Source organism: Herpailurus yagouaroundi, unplaced genomic scaffold (assembly GCF_014898765.1).
Source record: "Herpailurus yagouaroundi ecotype Mexico unplaced genomic scaffold, PumYag 139, whole genome shotgun sequence".
In the NCBI taxonomy this organism is placed as follows: Eukaryota; Metazoa; Chordata; class Mammalia; order Carnivora; family Felidae; genus Herpailurus; species Herpailurus yagouaroundi.
In genome coordinates, this window is record NW_024412394.1 from 5950412 (window position 1) to 5976710 (window position 26299).

The 26299-nt window shown below is 52.0% G+C and overlaps 1 protein-coding gene across 1 annotated transcript in view; it reads right to left on the minus strand.

Annotated features, from left to right (window-relative positions):
* Positions 1-12415: 12415 nt before the first annotated feature.
* KCNK5 (potassium two pore domain channel subfamily K member 5) overlaps positions 12416-26299 on the minus strand; it is a 38009-nt gene continuing 24125 nt past the window's right edge. Inside the window, exons 2-5 of the mRNA XM_040473399.1 lie at positions 19092-19203; positions 17755-17921; positions 17317-17485; positions 12416-15152 (exon numbers count right to left, since the gene is read on the minus strand). Of these exons, the coding sequence (XP_040329333.1) occupies positions 14287-15152; positions 17317-17485; positions 17755-17921; positions 19092-19203 (1314 nt within the window). The 3' untranslated portion in view covers positions 12416-14286. The remainder of the gene's footprint in view (positions 15153-17316; positions 17486-17754; positions 17922-19091; positions 19204-26299) is intronic.

Below are 26299 nucleotides of genomic sequence, written 5' to 3' on the forward strand. Positions count from 1 at the left end.
TCTTGGCTTTGAGCTGCCCTGACCACCTTTACTGAGCTCACCAGGGCTGGGCTCTGTCCTGCCCCACAACCTGCCCCCATTCCTACCAACGTCAGGAAGTTGACGCAGCCTGTGGAGGCATTGGTAGTAATACGGTTAGTCATGGAAGGTTGCCCCAGCTCTTGCCTGGCCCCTCGTTACACCACACCCCAGGTCTTAGGGGGTTTTCTGGTAGGCTGGCCGGACAGGCTCAGGAAGAGGTAGGCTTCCACTGCTCACACTTGTCAGAGGCTTCTGTCCTCAGAGTGGTGGGAGAGACCAGTCTGGGGTGGGGAGTGGGCTGGCTGTGTTTTCATTACCTGCTTCTGAGCCAGGACCAGGGGTGGTCCTAAAAGCCAGGCAAACAGCTGGCAGCAGCAGCTGGAGTGGCTAAGGAGCACTTTCCCACCAGATTGTCTGACCCTGAGAAGGCCAAAGCCAACACCAGCGATTCCTGGGGCTGCGTCCCACCCACTGTCTGGGCTACTCATCACAGCTGGGTGCCGCTGGCAATGGCTCCCTTTCTGGGCCTCTGCTCTCCACTCTTGTTTTCTCAGAGAGGAGCTAGGGAGTGTGTATGAAGGAGGGGTTATAGGAGGTCAGGGTTTCTCAACCTTGGTACTATTTGGGGCTGGATAGTTCTTTGTCGTGGGGGCTGCCCTGTGCATCCAGTGATGTTTAGCAACATCCCCGGTCTCTTCCCACTAGGTATCAGTAGGGTCAACCCCCTCCCCAGGGGCCAAATGTTTCCTGGGGGAACAGGGGAAATCAACCCTGGCTGAGAGCCACTGGTGTAGATTTAAAAGTCCTGATTTACTGAAGGGAAACATCAAGGATGGGTGGAGAACAAGAGAGGAGAGAAGAATGGAGGTGGGGGAGGAAAAGAGAGAAATAGGTAGAGGGAGGAAAAAGAAGGAAGAAGAAATACTAAGAGTGAGAAAATGAGATAAAGAAAAGAGAGGCGCCTAGGTGGCTCAGTTTCTTGAGTGTCGGACTTCGGTTCAGGTCATGATCTCGCGGTTGACAAGTTCCAGCCCCGTGTCGGGCTCTGTGCTGACAGAGCCTGGAGCCTGCTTCGGATTCTGTGTCTCCCTCTCTCTCTGCCCCTCCCCTGCTCATGCTCCGTCTTTCACTGTCTCAAAAATAAATATAAACATCAAAAAAATATTTTTTTAAAATTAAAAAAAATAAAAATTAAAAAAAGAAAAGAGGGGTGCCTGGGTGCCTCAGTTGATTAAGTGTCTGACTCATGATTTCGGCTCAGGTCATGGTCTCACGGTTTGTGAGTTAGAGCCCAACATTGGGCTCTGTGCTTACAGTGCGGGAGCGTGCTGTCCCCACTCTCTCTCCCTCAAAATACATAAATAAACTTAAAAAGAGAGAGAGAGAAAAGAAATAAGAGGAGCAAAGAGAGAAGTGGGTGTAGAGGGCCAGGCCCTGGAAGGCAGGGAGGGCAAGCAGGCCCCAAGGATTGTTCTGGAGTCTGGGGACGTAATGGGGCCATGCAGGAGCTGGCTTTGGGGCACAGGGGCCATCTCAGCACTCTAGTGTCAAGGTCAAAATCGAGGCCCTGGCACCCTACTCCCCAGTAGCCAGGCCGCAGAGCAGAGATTTTAGGGGTCAAGTTTCTCTTGGGTCTCTGGACATGCTGCTCCCTTAGTGGGGTTGGAATTTGGATGTAGGGTTACCTCAAAGTTTCTCTAAGCCTCAGCTTCGCCTCCAGAGAATGGGCCATTGCTGGAGAGAAAGCATGGAGGTCGCCTGCTTTTTATGTCTGCTCTCTCCTAGAGCCCCACTAAGGTGATCACGATAAGGCATCGCCCACAAGGACGAGAAGACTGGAGCTGGATAGGAGGCAGCAAAATGCTGGAAGCTGAAAAAGGATGGACAGTTACTTAGCCCAGCAGAAGCTGCACCCTCACTGCTTGGGGTGGGGGACGGAAGGATGGGCAGGAAGGCAAGAAGCTGCTTTGAGCCTCCAGTGCCTTGAACAGTTCAGCACGTGGCCACACGAGATCCCTCTGAAAGGGGGTGCAGGTGGGGCTGAAGAGGACTGGTGGGAAAGGGGTGAAGGAGCAGTGATAGCACCAGGTCCCCTCCCACTTCTTGCATAGCCTTCCCCACCTTAGCGGAAAACGGGCTTGCTTGCCATTGGGGAAGTTTACACAGCTGAGGCAGGGAATTAAGTGCAGTCCTGAACGTGGAGGGAGCAGTAAGTTCCCAGATGCCCTTCCCCACTCAGCATCAGAACATTGGAAACACGTGTGTAGATCCTGGCACATTCTGGGGATTCTCTTTAGGAACATTGGCCTGAGAGAAAAACCCTGCAGATACTGACATTTAAGGGGGTAGTTCTCAGTGAAAAGGTCAGCTTGCCACCAGGTCCCCTGGGCACAAGCCCTGCTCATACAATCAGAGATTCAGCCTTAAATATGGATAGACAACAGGGGGTCACTGCGTAATGGAAGAGAGGCATCAGCATGAAAAAGGAAACCAAAAGAAGCAAATAAAAAAACATAACTCAGAGAGGATGCAAAAATCAGAATCCTTTTTTGTCTCTTTGAGATAATAGTCTTCATGATAAGAAAAATGCTGTTACCTTTGAAACAAGAATAGGACACTATAAAAAAGTAACATTCACAGAATAAAAAATACCTCTTGAAAATTAAAAATATGACAGCAATCTATGTGCATCCTTGCTAAAAATATTTAACCTGAATCTCACCATGACCTTACTTCTAGAGGGAAGAGTTAAATGATGTCGTGAGGAAATAATCAGACAAATCCAGGATGTAGGACATTCTATAAGACTTGCCTAGGCTCTTCAAATGTCTGTTGTAGAAGAAACAAAAAGAGAAATCACAGATTTTAAAAAGACTAAGGAGACCCAACAGCCAAATAAAACTAGATAGGATCTCAGTTCAAATAGACTAGCTATAAAAGAAACTGTGAACATGATGGGGGAAAACTTGGATATGGACAGGATATTAAAGATATTATGGAATGGTTGTTAATTTTCTTAGGTCTGAAAACAGGGGTGTGATTGTGTAGCAGAATGCTTTTAATTTTAGGATAGGCAGGCTAAAGTGTTTAAAAGTGAGTGTTATATGGACTGCAAATTTCTTTCAAATGGCTCTACCAAAATAGGCAATTCATAGATAGATACATAAGAACAATGTTCAGTCTAGTCCTGTGCTGTCTAATATAGTAACTACTAGCCATACATGGCTACTAAGTGCTTGACATCATCTGAATTGAGATACCCTGTGATTATAAAGTACACTGGATTTCAAAGACTTAGTACAAAGAAAAGGAATGTAAAATATCTTAATAATAATAATAATTTTTTCTTAGTGAAAGAGAGAGCAGAGGAGGGGCATAGAGAAAGGGAGAGAAAGGAAGAAAGCGTGGAGCCTGATGTGGGACCCTGAGATCTGGAGCCTGATGTGGGACCTGAGCTGAAATCAAAAGTGGGACACTTAACTAACTGAACCACCCAGGCAGTCCAACAATTATTTTAATAAATAATAAATAATTATTTATTAAAGTATATTTTGAAATAAAATATTAAAGTTAATTTTACCTGTTTCTTTTTACCTTTTTAATGTGGCTACTAGAAAGTTTAAAATTAAATATGTGGCTCACATCCCATGTCTATTAAAACAGCCCTGACCGGGGCGCCTGGGTGGCGCAGTCGGTTAGGCGTCCGACTTCAGCCAGGTCACGATCTCGCGGTCCGTGAGTTCGAGCCCCGCGTCAGGCTCTGGGCTGATGGCTCAGAGCCTGGAGCCTGTTTCCGATTCTGTGTCTCCCTCTCTCTCTGCCCCTCCCCCGTTCATGCTCTGTCTCTCTCTGTCCCAAAAATAAAATAAAAACGTTGAAAAAAAAATTAAAAAAAAAAAAAAATAAAACAGCCCTGACCTAAATGTCAGGAAAAGAATGTTAACTATATTATTTTTTTCAACTTTTCTGCATATTTGCAATTGTCTTTTTTTTTTATTAAAAAATATTTTTTAATGTTTATTTAGAGAAAGAGACACAGTGTGAGTGGGAGGGGGAAGAGAGAGAGGGAAACACAGAATCTGAAGCAGGCTCCAGGCTCTGAGCTGTCAGTACAGAGCCCGACATGGGGCTTGAACTCACGGACCTCGAGATCATGACCTGAGCTGAAGTCAGACGCTTAACCAAATGAGCCACCCAGGCGCCCCTGCGTCTGTCTGAATAGAAGGTTAGAAAGAAAAAGATAAACAATAAAAATAAAGTAGAAGAGTTTCTTTTTAGTCAGAGTATTGAAGATAAAGTTTGGAAAATCCTCTTCAAAGTTGGACAAGAAGACAAAAAAGTATAGGTTAGAAAATCAGAGAACCAACCCAAGAGTTCTAACTCAAAAATGTAGAACATACTAAGCACAGAAAGGAGCCAAATTGTGTGAGCTTCTAGATTGAATGGAAGCCTGAGGGCCTGACACAGTGAACTAAAGAATATACAAACCAGTGCACTGGTAAATAAAGAGATTATGAAAATTTTCCAAGGTGAAAAAACAGAAACAATAAAACAGGTCTCATACAAACGCCCAGGAATTAGGATTTCACTGAACTTCGCTACAACCACACAGGAAGCTAGAAAACAAAGGGGGGAAGAAAACCTCTCACAATTCTGAAGGAAGCCATTTCCAACCTAGGGTTAGATACCCAGCCAAGCTATCAGTCAAGCTGAAGGTTGGATAAAGATATTTTTAGACAGACAAGATCTCAAACATTTTACCTCCCTTGTACCATTTCTCAGAAACCTGACGGAAGTGCTCCATCAAATGAGGAAGTAAACAAAGAAAGACAGAAGGCATGGGATCCAGAAAAACAAAGGGGGCTCCAATGCAGGAAGGACGCAAGGGGAATCCCCAGTGAGGGGTGAAGAGACCCTTGGGGAAGCTAGCTCTGTAGCAGGCCTGGAGAGCACCCAGGGGCAGAAAGATGTTTGGTGCTGAAAGAAATTCACCAAGAAATAAACAAATGGGACTGATCTATGATCCCCAGAGGAGTTTTACAATTGTAGCAGGGAGTTTGGAAATTAACTAGTGACAGGAACATGCAAAATTAAGCAAACAAACAAAACCCATGGAAAACAAAATGAATGCAGGAAAGAAAGGGTACCCAAGTACATTAGGTAGTATTTACATAGTCATAATAACATGAACACAGAATTGGTATCCAACCATAAATTGAAATCTAACTATGGTAGAGGGATGAGGAAGAAGTATGCATGTTGGGGGGTAAAATGGAGCTAATCCTCATCTTTTCCAGTAGAGAGATAATCATTGTTAAAGTAGGTTAACAAAAAATAATAATAGGGTGCCAAAATATCTAGATGTTATTTAAAGAAGTGGAAGAAAAATAAGAAATAGTTGAGAAGTCTAAAAGAGGCTGCCTCTGGGGGCTGGGGCTGGGGAAGGGTGAGGCAGGCAATTGCTGTTTTCCGTTACCGTTTGAGTAGTATTATTTGACTTTTTGAAAGTATTTATATATATATCACTTTGCTAAAAATAAAAACTGAATTAAAAGATAAAAAGAAAACCCAGGTCATCCAGGGCAGGGCACGAGAATGCCCAGAACTGAGGGTCATTCCAGGTGCCACTGCCTGGCAGCTGCCTACGTCAGCAACTCCGGACATGGCTAGAGGAGCTTTTTTGGAGAAACATTATCCTGCCTACCCCCATGACTCATAGGTTCCCATTGTTTCCACCCCCCCTGCCATTCTCCCACCATGGAGATGTGTGTGCTGATGTGTGTGGGGGGCGGGGACAGAAGAGACTTTCTTGTGCTCTTTGTTCACTGTGTGCCCCACCCCCATCCCCAGGGGTACAGGCTTCCTTGCCAGGGACCAGGTGTTAGGCATGGGGCACTGGGCGCCAAGAAGGAGAAAAAACAATCTTAAAATACCCCTATGCCTTCCCATTGTGGAAATTCAGAATCATGTGTTTCAGCAGGACCTATGAGGTCAACCTGCCAACATCTATAAGTAGACACCAAGCCTTTCCCTGAGCACTCTGAATGACAGGGAGCTCAATGTCTTAGCGGGACAATGTGGGGGCTTGGGGACAAAGTGAGGGGCACACAAGGGTCTTTCGTGCTTATTGGCTTTCGTATGGGATGCTCAAGGCCCATTATATGGATCAAGGCCCATTTGTTATAAAAGGTGAGATTCCACATAAGGATACAGCTCTCAAGGCCTGTCCAGGTCCCTTGTCTCTGCCTCTCTTACTATGTGTCTTCTCTATCTTCCTGCTTCTCTCTGCACACCTCTGTCCTCTGGCTCCCACATAACCCCAAATGTCTGCCACCACTCCTGAGCCTCCATGACCTCACTGCTCTGCTCCTCATGGTTCATTGGCTCAGTCTCTCAACACCCTAATTTCGAATGCCTAGCGAGCTCATCTCATTGGTCCATCTTGGTTCAGGTTTCCTCTCCTAGTCCAATCAGCTTTACCAATGTGGGTCACATGGTTCACAGCTAGTAAACAATGGTCTGAGGGGTCGGGGGGGATAAAGTGACTCTTCATGAGCTATGCTCTCCCTGAAACCCAGACGTGCCTGCTCCTCTCCAGGATAGGCAAACTTCACTGCCCCCCACCCCACCCAGTCCACACAGCTGGTCCAGAAGGAGGTCAGTGCAACAGTGTGCTGGTAAATGTTGAATATCTGGCTCTCTGAGGAGGGGAGAGCCCTAATTTGTAGTGTCTGCCCATTTCCATGGTGTAGATACTCCCATGATGGCTGATTTAAAAGAAAAAAATTTTAATGTTTATTTATTTTTGAGAAAAAGAGCACAAGCAGAGGAGGCACAGAGAGGGAGACACAGAACTCGAGGTAGGCTCTAGGCTCTGAGCTGTTAACGCAGAGCCCTATGTGGGGCTCGAACTCGCAAAATGCAAGATCTTGACCTGAGCTGAAGTCGGACACTTAACCATTATGGCTGATTTTTAAAAAATCTTTTTTTTTCAATGTTTATTTATTTTGAGAGAGAGAGAGAGAGAGAGAGAGAGAGACAGTATGAGTGGGGGAGGAGCAGAGAGAGGAGACACAGAATTTGAAACAGGCTCCAGGCTCTGAGCTGTCAGCACAGAGCCCCATGTGGGGCTTGAACTCATGAGCTACAAGATCATGACTTGAGCTTGAAGTTGGACGCTTAACCGACTGAGCCACCCAGGCGCCCCCATTATGGCTGATTTTAAGCTACCAACACGATGTCACAAAACATGAAGTTGAGGAGAGAAACACAGTAGCAATACCATTATATAATAGTCCCACTACATACCTACAAATATGCAAATTTCCTCCAAAGCATGAATAGTAGTGGCATGGTATTAGGAAAGGATGAGTTTTGAGCATTGTGTTTGTTCTTAATATAATTTGCATATTTATATAATTTAATTTTTAATTTTTTAATGCAATCAGCTTGCAAGATTTCTGAAACTATAACCATTGGGTCTCATGAGCCAGTATGAACAGGCTCCAGGACACTGGGTCAGAACTTTCCTCTGGAGTGAACAATTGAGGGTGGGAATTTGAGTAAAGAGATGGGGTGGAGGGGAGCTGCTGACTGCCTGGTAGGCAATTATCTGTTCCTCATTTTGCTTCCTCCTGCCCTAACCAACATCAGGTGTTCTAGGTAACCTAAGAGAGATGCGACAAATACAGGTCAGTTGAATTGAATGGACTGTGATGTCAACACCCCAGACAGAGCTGCTCAGCTGGCCGGGACTGCAGGTGAAGGAATCAAAGAATGAGGAGGAAGTTTTCCATAACTGGAGGTAAACACAGATTTCAATGCAGAGTGAAAACACAGGCAGGGATTCATTGGCAGGGGATGCCAGAAATGCAGAGGGACCTGACCTCTGAGGTCTCCAGCCAGGTGTTTCCAGAACCTGGGTATTTCCAAGGTTTTACCCCTGACCTTCTGATTCAGAATCTCCCAAGGCGGAGCTCAGGAATTGCCTGGTGAGTTTTGCAGGAGAGCAGACTGGTGTGGTAGTTAGTAGCTCAGGCTGGGGGGGTCTTCAGGTTAAGACTTGGGCTGTGCGTCTAGCTGTGTGACTTTGGGGAAGTTACATAACTGCTCTGAGCCTCAGCTTCCAAATGCGGATAATGTTGCGGGGATTAAATGAGACCATGGGCATAAAGTGTCCTGGTCAGTGCCCGTATGTGGTGAGGATCCCAAAAATGGCAGGTGTGACTATTTAGGTCACACTGCTAGATGGTAGCAGACCCCAGGCATCCCGGTACTGTTTAAACATAGCAGAGAGGATCCGAACATAGCTAGAGACCCCAAAATAGAAGGTGCTTTGATATCCTGAAAGTAAAAAAACTTTGATCTTAGGTTAGGAATTACAAAACCTGAGGGCGTTTGGTCTTAGCTGTGCTACTTCCTCAAAGAGTTTTAGATTCATGGTAGCAGATTATTGTCTGTACCCCACGTCCCAACCCCTCTGCCCACCTCGGGTGTCGGCGCAGCCGTAGTGCACAGCCCCATGCACACGGCCCAAGTGTTTCCTCAGCATGCCTTGCTGCTCCTCTGCTTTTCCACCTCAGAGCTTTCTCTAAAGCCTGGCAGAAGCATAGCTCAGGGCAAGCCCACCCTGTGTCCCCGTTATCTACTGCTGCGTGACAAACCACCCCGACACTTAGAGGCTTAAAACACCGCCAATCATTTATTTGCTTGTGATTATGCAGTGTGGGGGGATGGCTGGGCTCTGTTCCACGTGGCCCCAGCAGGGGCTGGAGTGTCCAAGATGGCCCCTCAGCTGGGCAGATTCTCTGTCCCCGTGGCTTCTCCACATGGCTAGTTTGGTTCTTCACAGCACTGGGTCTCCGGGTAGATTTCTAACATTTCGGCTGGCTTCTCCAAGACCACAAAGTGGAAGCTGCCGGGCCTCTTAACAGGTAAGTTCAGAAAGCACAGAAGGTCGTTTCCTCAGTGTTCCATTGATCAAAATCGTCCCAACCACGTGCAAAGGGAATAGACTCCACCTCTTGCTGGGGGAGTGGCCGGGTCCCTTTGCCAACCGGTATGTGGGATGGGAGACACTGTCCCGGCGATCTTTGGACAGTGCGGTCTGCCACATCCAGCCTGTGTGGGAGGAAGGCGGGGGTTATTGCCCCTGGGGTCAGCCTCAAGCAAAGGGGGTGGGAATGGGCGGATACATGGGTGGATACATGTCCCCCCTTCAGAGGGACAGTTCTGAGGTGTATTGGACAGGTTTTTCAGGAGATCCCAGCAGGTTTGAACCCCAATCTCCCACAGTAGAACTAGCTGCACCACTCAACAATGCCCTCTTTATTGCCTTTTGCTCTTTCCCCATCTTCATCTCCCCTCCCTTTCTGCTGCTTCCTCCAACCATCTCCCGGTTCTGCTCTGAGGCCTCTGGGAAACCAAACCAAGATTGTCCGTTTCCTCACTTGAAAAAAGCCCCTTAAATTGGGCTGTAACATATCGCACCTGGCTCCCAGGGCTGTTGCACAATCCCACAGGAACCCATGTGAAAGGGCTTTGTAAACTGGGCAGCTGGCAACCGAGGTGAGGGGTCACTGTGAGCAGAGGCATTCCCCCAGGAAGCACAGGGACTTGGGGGCTGCTGGGGCGAAGGCCCAGTCTCCCGGGTCATCAATGAGTGGTGGCTGGGGCCGCCGTGGGGATGACGAGGCATGAGGGCAGACAGGTGTGGGGAAATGCAAAAGGGGGGTGTGGACAAATAAGGGGTGTTGTGTCCGCATCCTGCGTGCCAGACTGAGGTGACCTGGCACAGTTGAGTGACTCACCGGGCCACCACAGCCTGGGACAAGGTCCCTCAAGATCATCCACCGACAAGCCGAGACTCGCCCTTGTGGGAAAAGACCTGCCTCCTGATTTGGCTTCTACCCCAGGAGGAGGAACTGAATTACCACTGGGAGGGTTCAGCACCCTGGTTCATTCACCCCTCCTTGCAGTAAACGCCAGAAAAACTGAGCCCTTCCTTGTGCCGGGTCCTGCGGTAAGGATCCAAAGGTGTACAAGCCACTCCTGGCTGTCTCTGGGCTCCCCGTCAGGGGCCGGGTGCGGGAGACTAGGAGACAGGCCCTGAGAGTGGGCTTGTCGAGAGAGGTGCTCTGGGCACAGAGGAAAAACATCTGAGCCAGAACCAAGAAGGGGGGCAAGTAACTGCGGAACTCTTCCCCGAGAAACTGATGTCCCCCTTTAATCCAGACCTTAGGACTCAGTCGGGAGAGAGGAAGGGCATATCCCCGAAACAGTGTGGACAGAAAAGGGGGGGGGGTCTGGCTCATTTGAGAAACTGTTCTATGGCTGGAGCCCTGAAAGAGGTGGGGGTGGTGGAGGAGGAGGAGGAGGCTGGAGAGAGAGGTGCACGAAAGAGGAGTGGGAGCCCAGAGGAGTTTCAGACAGGACAGAAAGGGGGTCAGATTTGACTTCAGCGTTCTCCCTGCTGGTGGCAGTGCCAGCCGGGTGGAAGAGGGTCTGTATTAGAGGCAAGATGAAAAGAGCCTTGAGGGATACGGACATCAGTACCAAGCACAGGCCGTGAAAAATAGCCAGAAATTAGAACAAAGGGAATGAGTCTATAGGCTCCATGAATGCAAGGGGGGAGGGAGCTTGTCCATTTTATACACTGTAGTTTTCTAAGTGTCTGGTACACAGTAGGTGCTCAATAAACATTCAGATGAATGTGAGTCCAGGCAATGAAGGTGGAGAGCACAGTGCCAGTTCACTACTAGGAGGGCTTCTGGGAGGGAGCAGGAGAGGGCCAGGGGTTGGGGCTGCTGGGAGTGGGTCCACTGAGTGGGAGGGTCTGCCTCAGAACCCCGTGGACCTCCAGGGTTGAGCAGTGCATCCCATGAACGTACTGGTCTCTTTATCAGGGTCTCACTGACCCAGGTTCTGAATCTGGTGTCAACAAGGGATTTCCCTGTCAGAGGCTTCTCCCGACCATCCCAGGCAGCTCACAATGACAGGGTGACAGGAAACCTCACCACACTCCTACTCCCCACGTGGCACCCTGCCTCTGCTCTTGATCCCTCAGCAACTTGGGGCCTCCCAGGCCCCACCCTCTGCTCCAGCTGTTGCCACCTTCCTGTTTCTAGACCTTTTACTCAGAAAGCTCCTGACTAATCTTAGCCACAGTGGCCCAAGGCCACACCTCCACCCCAGGCTTCCATTTGTGCTTCTGTTTGTGCGAAGCTGTGCCGGGTAAAGTCAGACTCTGAGCCTTCATCTGCTTAGCTGCAAGTGGGGTCAAATAACCTGTGCCACGGGGATGCTCCGAGGTATATAAAGGTAGCACTTAGCGTGATGGAATTGTTACCTTGAAGCTGAACGGTGTTAAGCAAAGCCAGAGAATCTTGGACCTGTGTGTGGGGGTTGGGGCGGTGCAGGCAAGGAGAGGGAGAGGGGTGGAGAGATGTTTTGACAGAGGTAGGGATGCTATCAAGTAGTTCTAGAACCGGTGGTATTGTAAACACCTATGACCCTCTGTGAACACATCCATGCCTTCGTGAAAAACGTGGCTCACCCTGAAACCACAGAACTTTACGTGTTTCCCAACAGACGCAAACGTTTAACTAATGTCCTGTGTGGTGCTGCTTCAGGGGGCCCCAGAACCATAGAAGCCTGACAGATCCTTTCGTTAAATGGGTTCAGACATGCCCAGCTGAGCCTGGTCAGTCCTTCCTCCACGTTCTTTCCAGCCCCCGGTGCCCACCCCTCGAACTCCAGGCTGGTCCCACCTTCCTGAGACAGGAGCCCTTTCAGGGACGTCAGTTGCCACAAAAAGCACAGGCTTGCTTCCTCCTCCCATCGCGGTGGCTGGGGAACAGACCCAGGAGCGCGGCTGCATGGGTTTGAATCCAGGCTCACCATCCATTGAGATCTTGCCCGAGTCACCTCTCTGTACCTGTTTCCTCACCGGTAAAACAGCATGTACACCTACCGCACAGGGCTGCTGCACCATCAAAGGAGCTCATTCACAGAGGGGTATAAAGCACCAGAACAGTGCCTGGCAGACTGCTGACAGTTTGCCAAGATCCCCCCACCTCTCTCCCCTGGCTCCTGACTCCTTCCTGGTTCTAGGACACTTTCCGCAAGGCTCCTCCCCAATCTTCATTCAGACCTGTTAACTGTCACCTCCTCCTAGAAGCCTGCCCTGACTACCCCATCTTAAGTAACCTGCCCCTCCACCCCCTCCTCACCTCTTTCCTTTTCCTCTCCCTTCCAGAACACTCCCCCCAGTAGTCAACGAGACCCTCCCACTGTCCTCAGTTCACCGAGCCCCCAATCCTCCCAGACTGCCCCCACACTTTGCCCCTGCCCAGCACCCGCTCCCACCCCACCCCTGACATAGCACACACCAGACTGGCCTGTCCATCTCAGGCTTTATTGTAAAAAGGTTAAAATAAATTACATTTGACATCATTGCCAGTATGTACACACAGTGTGATTCCAGGACAGCCAGGGACACCCCGGCAAGGTGGGGCAAGGAAACAAAGATGAACTCATTAAAACATTCACAGAAACACCGAAGGCCACTCCTTCTCACCCAGTTGCCCAGCCAGCATAGCCCTGGGTCACGGGATGAATGCGGGTGTGGACACACAGGTCCATCACCGTCTTCACAAGTTGGGGGGTGGGGTCCAGCCCCACAATACTGGGCGGGGGGCTGAGAGAGTGTTTGGGCCAAGGGTGATCACTCACCTCCTGGCCGGCCTCAGGTGCCTGTGACAGATGCCTCTCCCCCAAATGTGCTGCTCACGCGCTTATGGGTGCCTTGGCGCCCTCTCCATGTCGGGACTCTTGACAGCATGACCTTGGCTGAGGTCACCAAGAAAGGCCCAGCTGAGTTGGGGGTAGAAGGGTGAACATGTAACATCCCAGTCATTGGGACCCTGCTCGTTCACCTCCTCTCCCCTCTGGCTCTGAAGCCAACAGGTGCCAGGTATATAAAAACAGCAGTTTATTTAAAAATAACAGAATGCGCAGGGCAGAGAGGGCCGGCCCTCAGGTGTGCATCACAGAGAACTCTGCCGGCCCCTCATCAGAGAGGGTCTGTGCACAGTTTCACATTATCTTTTGCTCCCCCTGTCCCCAGTCCTTTCTTTCTTAAACACACTTACACACACGCACACACAAATGGTAAACCGTGGCTGTAGGAAGGAGCCGATTCACATATTTGGCCATTCCCGCTTGTAAGCCAAGAGCAACTTACCTCCTCCCCCTGCCCGCCCTCCCCTCCACCACCACGGGGCCAGGAGGGCCAGGGAGCCATGAGGTCCTTGTTCTGGGCACAGGGGATGAGGAGCCAGCCAGACGGGGAGGCTGGGACCAGAGGTGAGCTTACTCCTGTAGCTCCCTGGCTACTGCCACCCTCTTCCCCCAACGTTCCTGGGAAGAGAGAAAGCCGACGTCTGTCACTGCTTGGCCAAAGGGTGTCTGCATCAGGGAACTGGGCTCTGGGTTGGGGCGGGGGGGGGGGGGGGGCTTGGTCCGAGCACAGTGACAAGACCCTGGGCCACACTCAGAGCTTGCTCCCAGGCCCTTATATCAGAGGAGTGTTTCAGCACCTGCCCAGTATCTCCTCTCTCCCTTCCCCTGGGTGCCTCTTTCCTACTGAGATTGCAGTAGAGGCCTGACAGGCAGACGAGGAGGGCCTGGGGGATGGTCACACATGTGCCCCACACAGGGCCCCCGCTACTGCTGAAGAGCTGAAATGCTCAGCACCCCCAACACCCCCAACCCCAACACCCTCCTTCAAAGGCAGGACCCGGGTCTCACAATGCCCTCCCCTGCCTCTTTTCTGAAATACCTGACTCGGTGCTGGGCTCACAGGAGCTCATTAACACTGGTGAACTCAAACAGCCGAGGCCCCCGGCCTAAGAGAACCGTGTGACATTTTCAACTGAATGACGCACGAAGACCCATGCAGGTGCAGGTCTCCTTGAGGGTCACCTGCCAGCCCACACAGGTCACTGAACCATCAAAATTACCAGCCATGCTCAGGACAGATGCCTCCCACTGCCAGGGTGCCCATTCAACCGGAGAACAGAGGCCCTGTCCTGGGCACATGCTATGTTTGCCAGTAGCATCTAGCTGCAGGGGATGGAAGGTGAGGAAGGCCCCTGGCCCCCCACTCCCAGTTCCAGGGCTGCCCCCCACCAGGGGCCAGAGTAGGACGCCCTAGGATGAGGGAAACGGAAGCCATCGAAGGTGGGGTGGGGAGCCGGCCCTGCCTCACGTGCCTCTGGGGCAGTCTGACTTATTATACTCGTTCACAAGCTGTTCGTAAGGCACGGAGAGTTCAGACTCGGTGCTGGTGAAGGTGGACTCATCAGACGAGGGGAACTCGCCCAGGTTCAGGGGCACTTCGGCCTCGGCCCCCTCCTGGGGCCTCTCCTCCCCTGCCAGGTTGTCCTCTATCGAGGACTTGGACGTCTCTTCATCTGAGAGGCCGGCTTCCTCATTTGTAAAGGTGATGTTGACATTCTGGAAGATGAGTGGGTGGTAGTCCTGGGCATCCCATGGCTCCCCCTCCTCGCTGATTCGATCCAACTGGTTAATGAACACTTCAGGGGTCAGGGAGCCATCCTTGGGGGGCCCCGCCCCAACCTCCTCACTGAGGGGCCGTGACACATGGCCTTTGTTCCTTAGCGTCTGAGACACCTCTTCTAAGCTGGGCACCCGGTTCTTGGAGTAAACCACCAGGGGGGCCAGGGAGGTGGGGAGGGCTGGCAGCCCACCCCCCTGAGGCCCCAGCCCCACTGTTGGGACCCTCTCCCCAGTCCCGTTCGTCTTCATTCCCTTCTTCCCGATCTGCTTGATGAGGTCATTGTAGGTCTCCTCCTTTTTGGACAGAAAACTGAAGATGTTGATGTCTTTGGATGCTGTGCTCCCGGCTATCTGTAGGGCCTTTTTGGAGTGTGGAGAGCTCTCAAAGGACTCCTTCCTCCGCCGCCGCCGTTTCTTGATGGCCTTATGGACCTCCACAAACATGCTCACCTTCCAGTTGACAAAGAGGGACAGCCAGGCCAGCCCCAGGTAGATCCAGAGCTCCACAAAGTAGCGGTACAGGGCATGGTAGTTGGCACTGGGGTTCACACCTGCAGACAGGACAGGAAACCCAGGTCAGAAGAGCGTCGGCAGGGACCTGGAGACACGTTAAGGCCAAAGCCGTGTTCTCTGAGAGCAGGCACAGTGTCAGAACACAGAATGGGATGCACAGTGAGAGGAAGGACTAGCAACTGGACTGTCCTGTCATCCTGATGGTTCAGTCACTCATGTCCCCATCTTAGTCCCTAATCTGCCTGAGCCTCAATTCAACTGTTGAAAGTCGGGAGAGTGGTTCCCTAGGGCAAGGTAGGTTCAAAGGCCAAGGTATTGGGGAGGCTATTAACACAGCCAACATGCAGATCAGGAGAGAGTTCATGAAGGTTTGCCGTTCGATGATTCGTTGTACCACATCTAGCAGTTCTGTACACTTCTGGGGGCATGTATGTTCTGCTTCAGTTAAAACCAGGATGGAAATTACATGAGACAGTAGCTGGCATCTCCACTGCTGGGGATGGACCCACTGGCTTAATATGCATGGGGCTGGGGGTCGGGCCAAGAGGTCCATATGCACTGGCCTCAGCAGGAACTATTCTGGACAGCCTTGATTCTCCTTCAGGGGGGTCTGGCTGCCCCCTGACTTCCTGTTTCTGCCCTCTTCAGACTGGCTCTTCCAGTAGGGCTCTGCCTACTCCACATCCTCCTCCTCAGAGGCCAGGCTCTTGACACCTGCTCCAGGCAGTCCTCCCGGGTCATCCTACACAGCTCTGATTGAGTTCCTACACTCCAGGATTATCTGAGATTTTCAACTTTCGCTTCTAGGCATACTGATCTGTGTTATTAGGTATCTTGCCACTCCTCCCCCGCCCCAATTGGGAGCAACTTGGAAAAGGGACTAGGGGAAGGGGGCTTCCTCCAGAGTGGGGCTCCTGCAGGGCAAGGCCTATACTACCCTCATCAAATCAGGTCCCTGAAGACAGGTGCTGTGTCTGCCTGGCAGATAAGAGGTGTTTTTGAGGGATGCTATCAACTTTGCTCAGGGCTCTTGGTCACAAGATGACAACCAGGGACATGCTAACATTGCTGGGTCCTAGCCTCCGCACACATATGATTTTCTACCACCCTATTAGGTAGGTGCTATTTTTTTAAATCCATTTTACAGATAAGGAAACTGAGGCAGAGGTTTGGAGTCATGCTGGAGCTGAGAAAGGATGACTAAATACACCCTACTTTCCCAGGACAAAGGCTTCTCTTGCCTGTCCAGGGTCCCTTAGACAATGACAGGACTGTGCCTCCATCTAAATTTATCTACCAAGACAGCAGGCCCTGATCTCCCGAGGTCAGCAGAGTGTTCAGGCATCTTTCCTGTTCCTCCCACCACTCAGCCACCCACCCCTGCCCCACCCCCGCCCTAGCATTCTGAGTCCCCCTTTACAATGAAGCAGAAGGGTAAGTGACCTGCTCCTGCCCCCTAGGAAGGGGGTGGGGGGAGACCAGAGGCCCCTGGAGCAAGGTTGGGGTCAGCTGGGCAGGGCAGCAGGCATCAAGGGAAGAAACGCTGGGTCAATGAAGCCAAACAGGGGCAAGAAGGTGAAGGGCCAAGATGCTGTGCAGGCCACAAGCACAAGTCCGTGAGAGGTTGGAGCCAAAGAATTTTATCACCTGCTGGATTAAGTAGGGGAGGAGTGGGAGGGGAATGTCCCGGCCCCAGGGGGTGGGGCAGCTTAGGAGAAGGCCTCTCTTGTCTTTAAACTGCCTGTGGCAAGAGCAAAGTTTCGGGCCTGTGAGCCAAGCCTCTAGAACAGCACCCTCCGCTCCTCTGACAGATGGAAGCCGGCAGCTCTGTAACAGGAAGGGGGTTCCTGGTTTGGCTTTAGGGCTTTCTGGGTCACAGGCACAAACCCCGCAGGGGCCAGGCCCTACCCGGAGCCCCTAGTGAACCTAGGCCTAGGAGACAGGGGAGAACAGAGGGAGAGGAAGCAGCAAAAGCCAGGACCCAAGAAAGACAGGGAAACAGAAGAGGCTTCTGCATTTACTCCTCTTGCATCAGGAAGGGAGGGATAAGGACCCCTTTCCGGGGGGGGGGGGGGGGGGGGCTGCCCAGGACACTGAACACCTACTGGGGCCCCAGTAAAGATCAGCTGAATTGCAGGTGGAGGAGAAGCAGACAAAGAGAAGGCAAGGAGGCAGACGCAAGGGGAAAAGGGCAGGACTCACCGGCCACGAAGTCACCAAAGCCGATGGTGGAGATGGTGATGAAGGAGTAGTAGAGGCCCTCGATGTAGTCCCACTCCTCAGTCACCATGAACACAAAGGGCGGGATCACCAGGTGGACCAGGACGCCCCACACAATGAAGATGGCTGTGCAAGTGATCTGCGCCTTCCGCTGACGGGGTGGTGGGGAGACCAAGTCAGACCATGGCGGAGATGGGGAAGCCCAGCAGGGGCACCCAGGAGGCCACGGAACAGGCTTACCACCCAGGAGAGGGCAAGCAGCATCGCTCCCGGCCTCACTCACAGGACAGGGGGCCCTGGGACTGCCCTCTTGCCATCTGCCCTGGCACCTCTGCTCATTCTTGGTCTTCCCCATCCTCCCGTCCGTCCCCTGCCAGGGTCCCCCCAGTGCTGCCTGGCACCTAGGGTTTGGAGACATACCAGGCTCACGCCTCTCCTGGTGAGGAACTGGCCCAGCCTCTTGGCACGTCCCCCGAAGAACTTGCCCAGGGCGCTGATCCACGTCAGGCAGAGCGGCACCCCGAAGAGACCATAGAAGACACAGAAGAGGCGCCCAGCAGGGGTCTTGGGGGCCACATTGCCATAGCCTGAGGAAGGAGAGGAGAGTGAGGCACAGAGAGCCACAGCAGGGGTGACAGACCCAGATCCAGCGTTGGCCCCTGCCTCTATCACGTACCCATACCCACATCCACACACCCACATTCCCTAAGATCACTTGATATTGATCTAACATCAGGACTTAAGAAATGAAACTTCACTTGATCACACTACGGTCATGAGCATTTACAGAGCAAGTGTGATAGCATGGGCTATGTCTCCTCCATCAGATTGGGAGCTCCCTGGTGGACAAAGCTTTCACCATTAGTAAACCTTCCACTAGTCCATATGGCACCACTGTGCAAATTACAAACAGCCTTCTCTGGGGAGACACCCCGGGGGCACCGTGGTAGACCATTCTTAATCCCTCCCTTTCCTGTGCAAGCCTGTGCTGCTGCTCACGGCAGGCTGGCATCTAATTCCCTCCCTTGGAATCTGGACATCAGTGTCTGGCTTGACCCAAGAATGCAGCGCAGGTGATGCCCGGTGGGCTAGGTCTAAGAAGCCCTCTTACTTCTCCCCGTGACGTCCTACAATGCTCACTTTGGGGATTCTCCTTCTTGGAACCCAGCTGCCATACTGTGAGCTGCCCAAGCCAGTGCATTTTCACCCCCAGCCGTGCTCTCAGCCAGCAGCCAGTGTCAACTATCAAATGTGCAGTGGACGAAGCCGTCCTGGATGTCTAGCCAGTAGTGCTTTTGGCTGACTCCAGTCTCACAAGGACTGCCTCCGCCATTACATACCTCAAGCAAGAACCAGCCAGCTGAACCCAGGCAACGCACAGAATGGCAAAAGCGAATAGTAAGTTGTGTTTTAAGCCACTAACCTCTGGGGTGGTCGGTTATGAAGCCACAGAATATCAGAATACCCAGCCTGGCAGGCAAGCATGGGCTGGGTTTGTGCAGTGAGCAACCTGTTCAACCTCCTGCATGGCCCTGGCTATTGGGCTATGTCGTTTCTGCTCCAAGAGCCCAGGTGAGGACTCCTGGAAAACAATCTCCCAAGCGTGGCCCATCACCAACGACTGACTAAATGCCTAGGAAAGTGTTAAAAGAGCACAATGCAACAAGGCCATGGGATGGGACCAGAGCTGGATTTTTACAAGGTTCCGTGGAGCTAGGGCATGGCAGTGGCTATCCTGAAGGTCCCAGAAGACTTACCAATGGTAGTGATGACTGTAGCTGCAAAAATCATTGCATTGGGCCAATTCCAGTTGTTGAAGGTCTGATTCCCTGTAATGGCCACGCCCTGTCCTGCAGCATCAGATACTACCTAAAAAGAGAGACACAGACTGACTCTCAATGCTTTCTAAGTGACAGCACTGTACATAACTCCGTAAGCATTCGTAATCATCACAATAATAAGGTGGCAGTTACTGTCTCCAATTTATTAGGTGATGAAATATTTTATAGAGGATCAGAGAGGTTAAGTGATGTGCCCATGGTCACACAGCTGGTCAAGCAGTCTGTCTCTAAAGTCCATTCTCTCACTGAGCCAGTGCTTCTCAACCTTACTAGTGTGCACCAGCATCACCCAGAGAGCTTGTCAAATACAGACTGCTGGGCCCCACCTCCAGAGTTTGATTCAGTGGGTCTGGGAAGGGGGTCTGAGAATCTGCATTTCAAATGAGTTTCCAGGTGATGCTGGTGGTAGTGGTCCAGAGTCCACACTTAGAGAGCTACTGTGCTAGGCTATTCTGCCTCGAAGAAGGCACATGTGATTCAGACACGCAGGAGGATGCCTACACCCTACCCAGCCCTCCACAGCCCTCCACAGAGAAGTGTTCTACTGCAGGATAGACCTGGGAGGGACCCCCATATACCCTTCACCTCAGCTCAGGGCTCTCTTGGATCTGTTGTCTCAGGGTGTACGAATCAGCTAGCTTCCTTTTCCCCATGCTTGGGACTCTACCCTCTTCCCCTACAGACTCCCCATTCCTTCCCTTCTCTGGCTCCCTCTCTCTGCCCTGGGCCAAGCAATTTCAAGGTCTGGTCCAGAAGAGATCATCAAAGGTGGTGTGCACATTTCAAGGCGACTCAAAATCCTGCTACCAGTCCCCACAGGGCTCCCAGCAACTGTGGGCAGCAGGTGAGAGACCACCTGGGGAAGTCCACTGGTGGCCCCAGAAGAAGTCTTATCTATTCCAGGAACACTGATAGCTGCCAAACCTGTTCTGGCCGACCACAGACTGCCTCTAGCCCTTCCTCAGTCCTGCCACCATTCACCCCAACTTGCAGATGACAGGGTGTGGACCCCAGAAGGAGGCTCACAGAAGGGCCCGGCATTTAAACCTGGGAGGTTCCAGTTCTGCCCCCAAAGAGGGCCCCAGGTGGGCCACCCAATCCAGAGACCGGGAACTCAGCCAAATTCCCTATAAACCTCAAGCCTGGGACCGAGGGGAGGCAGAAGAAGAGCGAGGCAGACGGAAAGCCCAGAGTTGTAACCCACCACAGTGTGACTGAAGTCCGGTGGGAAACCAGGGAGGGGCTGGGGCTGTTGAGAAGGAATGAGCAGTTGGGAGCAGCAGCAGGCCCGTGTAAACGGATCTGCAGATCCCAGGAAGAATTTTCCATGATGACATGCCCGTCTGACAGGCCATCAAACCACACCACTCGCTGCCCTGCCTCCTCACGGCGCTTCCAGAGCATCTCTCTGCAGGCCGTGCAGTGGCAAAGCAGAAAGGCCGCAGGCTGCCTGCAACCCTTCGCTCAGAGAGCTGGCTGTCTAGCCAGCAGAGCCCCCTCCACGTGAGAGTACCAGCGCATTCAGATCCTAAGGGGCCAACAGGTCCATCCGAACGGTTTTCTCAGAAATTAAACCTATGTCCGAAGCAGGAGAATGTAGCAGGGTCCCGTGTCTTAATGTCAAACAGATGGCGGCTCCCTTTGGCCCCAGCCTTTGTTGTAGAGTGGAAAGGGCAAAGCGTAATTGCCGGGGAGCTCAGCCTGACAGATGAAAAGAACGCTTAAGTAGGAATTGCACCACTGGCAGGGAGCGATGCCATCAGGGCGCCATCTCTGCTCATCCCCATGGAGTCTCGGGAACACGAAAGCTGTCCCTATTCTCACACAAACAAAAGGGGTGGGTTCTAGACACTCAAACCAGAACTCTTACAGATGTCTAAATGGGGACAGCAGCAAGTTTGGCACAATCAGAAGAGGAACTGGTGGGTACCAGAAGCTAGCGCAGGTTCATCAAGAATGAGTCACGCTCAGCTAAGTGCATCTCCCGCTCCAAAGGGGTTGCAAACCCTTGAAGTTGGGTGGAATGCAGTAAATCTAGATTTCAACAAGGCAGCCGAACAGATGAGCTTAAAGATATTCATGTGGACAAGACAGAGAAATGTAGGGCAGAGCTGGGATTAATTTGGATCCCTTTAAAGGCAGATAAACAGCCAAGAGGTCTTGATCTTTATCGACCTGGCCTGAGGTCTCCATGATCATGCCAAAGGCCTGGCCTCTTCGATATTTTAATCAACAACACAGAAAACACATACATAGATGGCTGCCCAGTCTCCGCTGCAAAGGATGCAAAACTGCGGACAAGGCCAGGGTGGGAAGATAGTTATTAACACACTGCAATGGCAGTCTGGACTGCAAAAATCATCTGGACTGGAAAAATGGGCCCAAACTAACAAGATATGACCATCTTTTAAGTTTTTCATGTCATACACTTTGGGTTAGAAAAGGCCAGTATAGGCGTGAAATGAGAAGTCCTTGGGTTTCAGCTGACCACAAACTAACAAACACGAGGGTGGCTGCTGAAAGAAAAGTCAACACAATCTCAGACAGTGTCAACATCTTATCTGTCGAGGGCTGGGTCACACATGGGGAACTCTGTTCCACTGTGGGTGCCTGACCTCACATGATCTATTACCCAAGGAAGAGGAGAGTGGCTTTTTTGGATAGTGAGCTACCTCAGAATGGACTGCTCTTGGCAGTAATCCACTTCTGATAATAGAAAGTGTTGAGAGCAAGGGTGACCACAGCACATCAGGGATGCTGATGGTGTGACTGGAAACAAGGGTTCCCAACCGGGCGGGAGCACCTTCTGGAAGTGTCTGGAAATGCTGCCTAAGTGGGGAGTGTTATCTTGCCAGCCACTGTTCCAGGCACCATGGACAGCACATTGAGGAGACAGAGTCCCTGTTGGCCCCCCCATCTATTCTAGTGGGGGATGGGGCTAGATGTCCAGCAACTCACAAGACAGCCCAACCCACAATGCCAACACTGCTTCCGCTGAGGAACACTGGCTTTCCAAAGGCAATCTGTGATTTGGGAATCATTAGTAAGTACTAAGGAGACACCAAACATAAGAGTGGCAAAACAGGGGTGTCTGAGTGGCTCAGTCGGTTGAGCATCCAACTCTTAGTTTCGGCTCAGGTCATCTAGGGTCATGGGATGGAGCCCCACACATTGGGTTCCATGCTTTGTAGAGCCTGCTTGAGATTCTCTTTCTCTCTCTCTCTGCCCCTCTCCTTTACTCATGCTCTCTCCCTCTCTCTCTCTCTTTCTCAAAAAAAAAATAATAATAATTAATTAATTAAAAAAAAAAAACAAAGTGTCAAACAGGGTAACCAAAGAGGCCATTACGGTTGGGAGCTCTGCAGCAGAAAAACTGGGTTTCCTGCTTTCCCTCTGCCAATCCTATGCCCTTTGGGGCATAGCCTTGCAGCCTCGGCCTCCAGCCCTGGGTTATCAGGGAGCCACAGCCCCAAGCACTTTCCCCAAGACCTCCATTATCTCTCCATGGTCACCCAGAGAGGGGCAGCGAAGGGGGCATTCTGAGGCTCCCAACGTCCCCAGGGCTAGAAGCACCACTAGCCCTTACAGCAATCCAATGGTGGCAGTTCTGCCCACTGGTGAGGTCACAAAACAGGCTGAGAGAGGTTACACGTGGCTGGGCTAGGTTCTGGTTACAAGTCAGTGGGACTCCCCCTCCCCTCTTCTCTGCTCTACCGGCCCCTAGGCACCCCCAGCACTCCTTGCTGTTGCCTCCTCTCTGCCCACAGCCACCAAGCAGCTGGCCTGAGAATCAGCTTGGGTCCATCACAATGCTGGAGTGGGAAGAAGGCTATTAGTGCTGCTGAGTGGCAAACACCCCTTGCTGGGGTGTATGTACACATATTACCTAACTGGTTGTTCCTGTGACCCTGCCAGGTGTCCCTCGACAGGTGGGGGAAGTGAGGCTTGGGGGAGGGGCAGAAGTCCAGATGTGGACTTGGGGGCCTGCTTCCTGTTCCCACCATGTACAGCTGTGGCTCTGGCAGGGGCAACTCCATGGTGATGGTCAGGGTCGTACCGAATGCAGGGGCAGTCTCCCAGAACAAAGGGCCTGCCCCAAGATCCAGGCCATCCCTGGGTTAGGGAGAGTGGCACGGGGGAGCCAGGCTGACACCACGATGGACGTGGCGTACTGTCCCCAGGGTTAGGCAAACAGCTCTAGCAGGAGGAGGTGGCCCCTGTTCACTCACAGGATTCTTTAACTTGGCTCCCTAATTCACACAAGACAATATTTTCATTTTCCACATGACCCTGCAGAGTGATGGGAGAAGGGATACTGCACACAGCCCGGGCCTAGCTCTTGTTTGGGGAAGGGATCGAGCTCCCTTCTGGGTCTCCCCCACTAACAAAGCAGCTGTGATTTACTGAGGGCTTACTATGCACTGATGCACTGAGTATTGTGCTAACACTTTACTGCCTTTAGCTTACTTAATGAGGACAGAATCCTGCTGGGAAGATACGTCATTTTTTCCATTTTGCAAATGAAAGTGTAAGGCTTGGAGAGGTTAACTAAGTAGCCTAAGGTCAGAATGCTAAAAGCACGAAGCCAGGAGAGCCCTGGCTAGACGTGGTTATCCTGCCCCCCTTCCCACAGAGGCCACAGGAAGGAGGCCAGTGCATACTTCCACCCCTTCGCACCAGCTGAAAAAACAGTGCCCTAAAACCAGTCCATCCACTCTGACCCGAGCTCAGCATTCTAGCCCGGCCTCCAGGGAGGCCACATGCCCTTGCCTTGGCTTCAGGCAACCAGCTGCCCTGACCCCACCCTCCTGAGCTCTCGCTGTCCGAGAAATACGGTTCCCGTACAGCTCCTCATCCCCCGGGATCTGGGGTTTCCCAGGCAGAGGCAGCTGCCAGGCCTCCCCTTCCTGGAGAGATTCATCCTGCTGAGCGGGCCAGTTCCAGGGCTCGGGACACGAAGCCCACCTTCACACACAGGCAGGTGGGGCTGAGAGCCAGCCGGCTTGCCCCTCGAGCACCCTCCTGTGGTGGGGTGGGGATGGCAGCTATCTGGCGCTCACGGAGCTACTCCCCACCTGGCCTCCAGCTCCCAGGTAGACTCAGGGGTGGATCACAGAGCTCTTTCCCACTATGCAGGACGAAGCCTTAAGGTTCCCCGCTGAGGCCAGCCTCCACTGGACCCACACACCGCTGGAGGCCCGCAGGCCGAGAGTCCTTTACCAGACCCCGGCTGCGGTTCCATTTCAGGCGCTGGGGGCCTCTGGCCTGGAAGGTGAAATAAAGCTGCCGGCCACACAGGCATGGTGCTCAGCACAGGGTAGAAAGGACTTTTATCATCCGCCTGGCCCTCCCAGCCCCCTTGTGAGGGGGGCACGGTCTGTTAATCCTTATTTAACAGATTAGAACAGTTGATATCTGGATAGCAGTGGATTTTGAGCGGTTATATGATTGACACCAACCAAACCCTTTAAATCACTCAGCTCCCTGAATCTTTACAAGCCTAAAGCGCAGGTGCTGTTGCCCCCAATTACAGATGAGGACAATGAGGCTAATTAAGTAAGTGGCCCAAGGTCACACAGCTTGTCTGTGGTGGAGCTGAGGAGTGAACTCAGGCAGTCTGGCTCTTAACGCCCCCACCCCATGCTACCTACAGATGGGGAGAGGGGAGCAGGGGATTCAGGGTGGGCTTCTTAGCTACAAGGACTGGAGCCAGGTCTCTGAAACACAACTTTCCAAGCAAATTCGAGAGAAATCTGCAGGAATGCAGACTCCCCTAGAACATAAGCTCCATGAGGACAGGGCTTTTGTTTTCTTTTCTACTGCTGTATTCCCAGAACCTAGGACACTGCCTGGCACGTCGAAGGTGCTGGTTACATGGGTGAGTAAATGATCTTCAATGAATGTATATTCTCTGGCCTGGACTGACTCATCCCCCAGGGGTCTCCCTTCAACACCTTCCCAGTATTGCTCTGCAGCTGGGTTTCAACTAAATTCAGCAGCTACAAGGTGGAGGCCTGAACCCGGCAAGAGAGAGGGAAGCAGAGTCAGACCCCAGCAAGAGCGGGGGCTGGCAGGGCCAAGGGCTGGCTGCAGACACCACTGAAACCACCAGCCTCCAGCTGGCACTGAGGGTGGGGTGAAGGGCAGTGATTGCTAGACTCTGAGAGGGGGCAGAGGACTGGGGAAGGGGTGAGGTGCGGGAGACAGATGAAAGCCCCCTCGGCCAAGGCCAGGATGGCAGAGCTGGGAGAGTCCCTGGGGAGACTGAAGGACTGTCCTTTCTGCAGGAAGGGGAGGCAGTCCCCTTTGGAAACTGTCCTGGGGGCAACAGGTGAGCAGAGAGAGGAGAGGGAAGATAGAAGTGAACCCTGGTAGAAACACTTACTAGCAGGCTCTCTGTGGCTCAGCCTTCATGTCGGGAGGCAGAGGGCTCCCAATGGCTGACATCAAGTCTCTTGGTAAATAACTTAGCCTATCAGCCTCAGTTTCTCCATGTGCTAAGAATAACCCGTCTCCTGAACACACGCTTTTTGCATGCAGGACATCATCGTAAGCACTGAATAAACGCACCTGCAATCTGCACTGTGACTTGTCATGTGGGTCCGTGAGGAAACCAAACCCTAAGAGGATCTGAGACCCAGGGGGAAAGACCCCTCGTCCCCAAGGTTAAATCAAAGGGCAAAGGGTTAACTTCCCTGAACCTGGAGGACAGGCCTGGGTGAGAACAGGGGACACTGACCCCGAGCTCCCTCACACCTGCAGCCTTTTCCCACCTCTTCCTATTCTAACAGTGAAAGCTTCCTTTGTCAGTCTGAGCAGTCAGTCGGCTTCCTCAGGGCACAGGGGGACTTCTCCAACACCAAGGGGGACCAAAACAACTCACAAGGGGGACGGGATCAGCTGCAGCCAGAGAACCTGGGGAACGCGGGTGTGTGTTAAAGCTCTCCCTGGCAGGGGAAACAGAGGCTCGCCCAAGATACCCTGTTCCATCCCTCAGAAGGCTCATCTCTCCTGATCTCTGCCACCCAGAGGCTCCCAGTCATCCTGGCCAGTTTCCTAAGCACCCAAGCAAGGCAAGCAGACTGTGGGAAGGTGTGAGTTGGGGGTGAGAAACATGCCACACA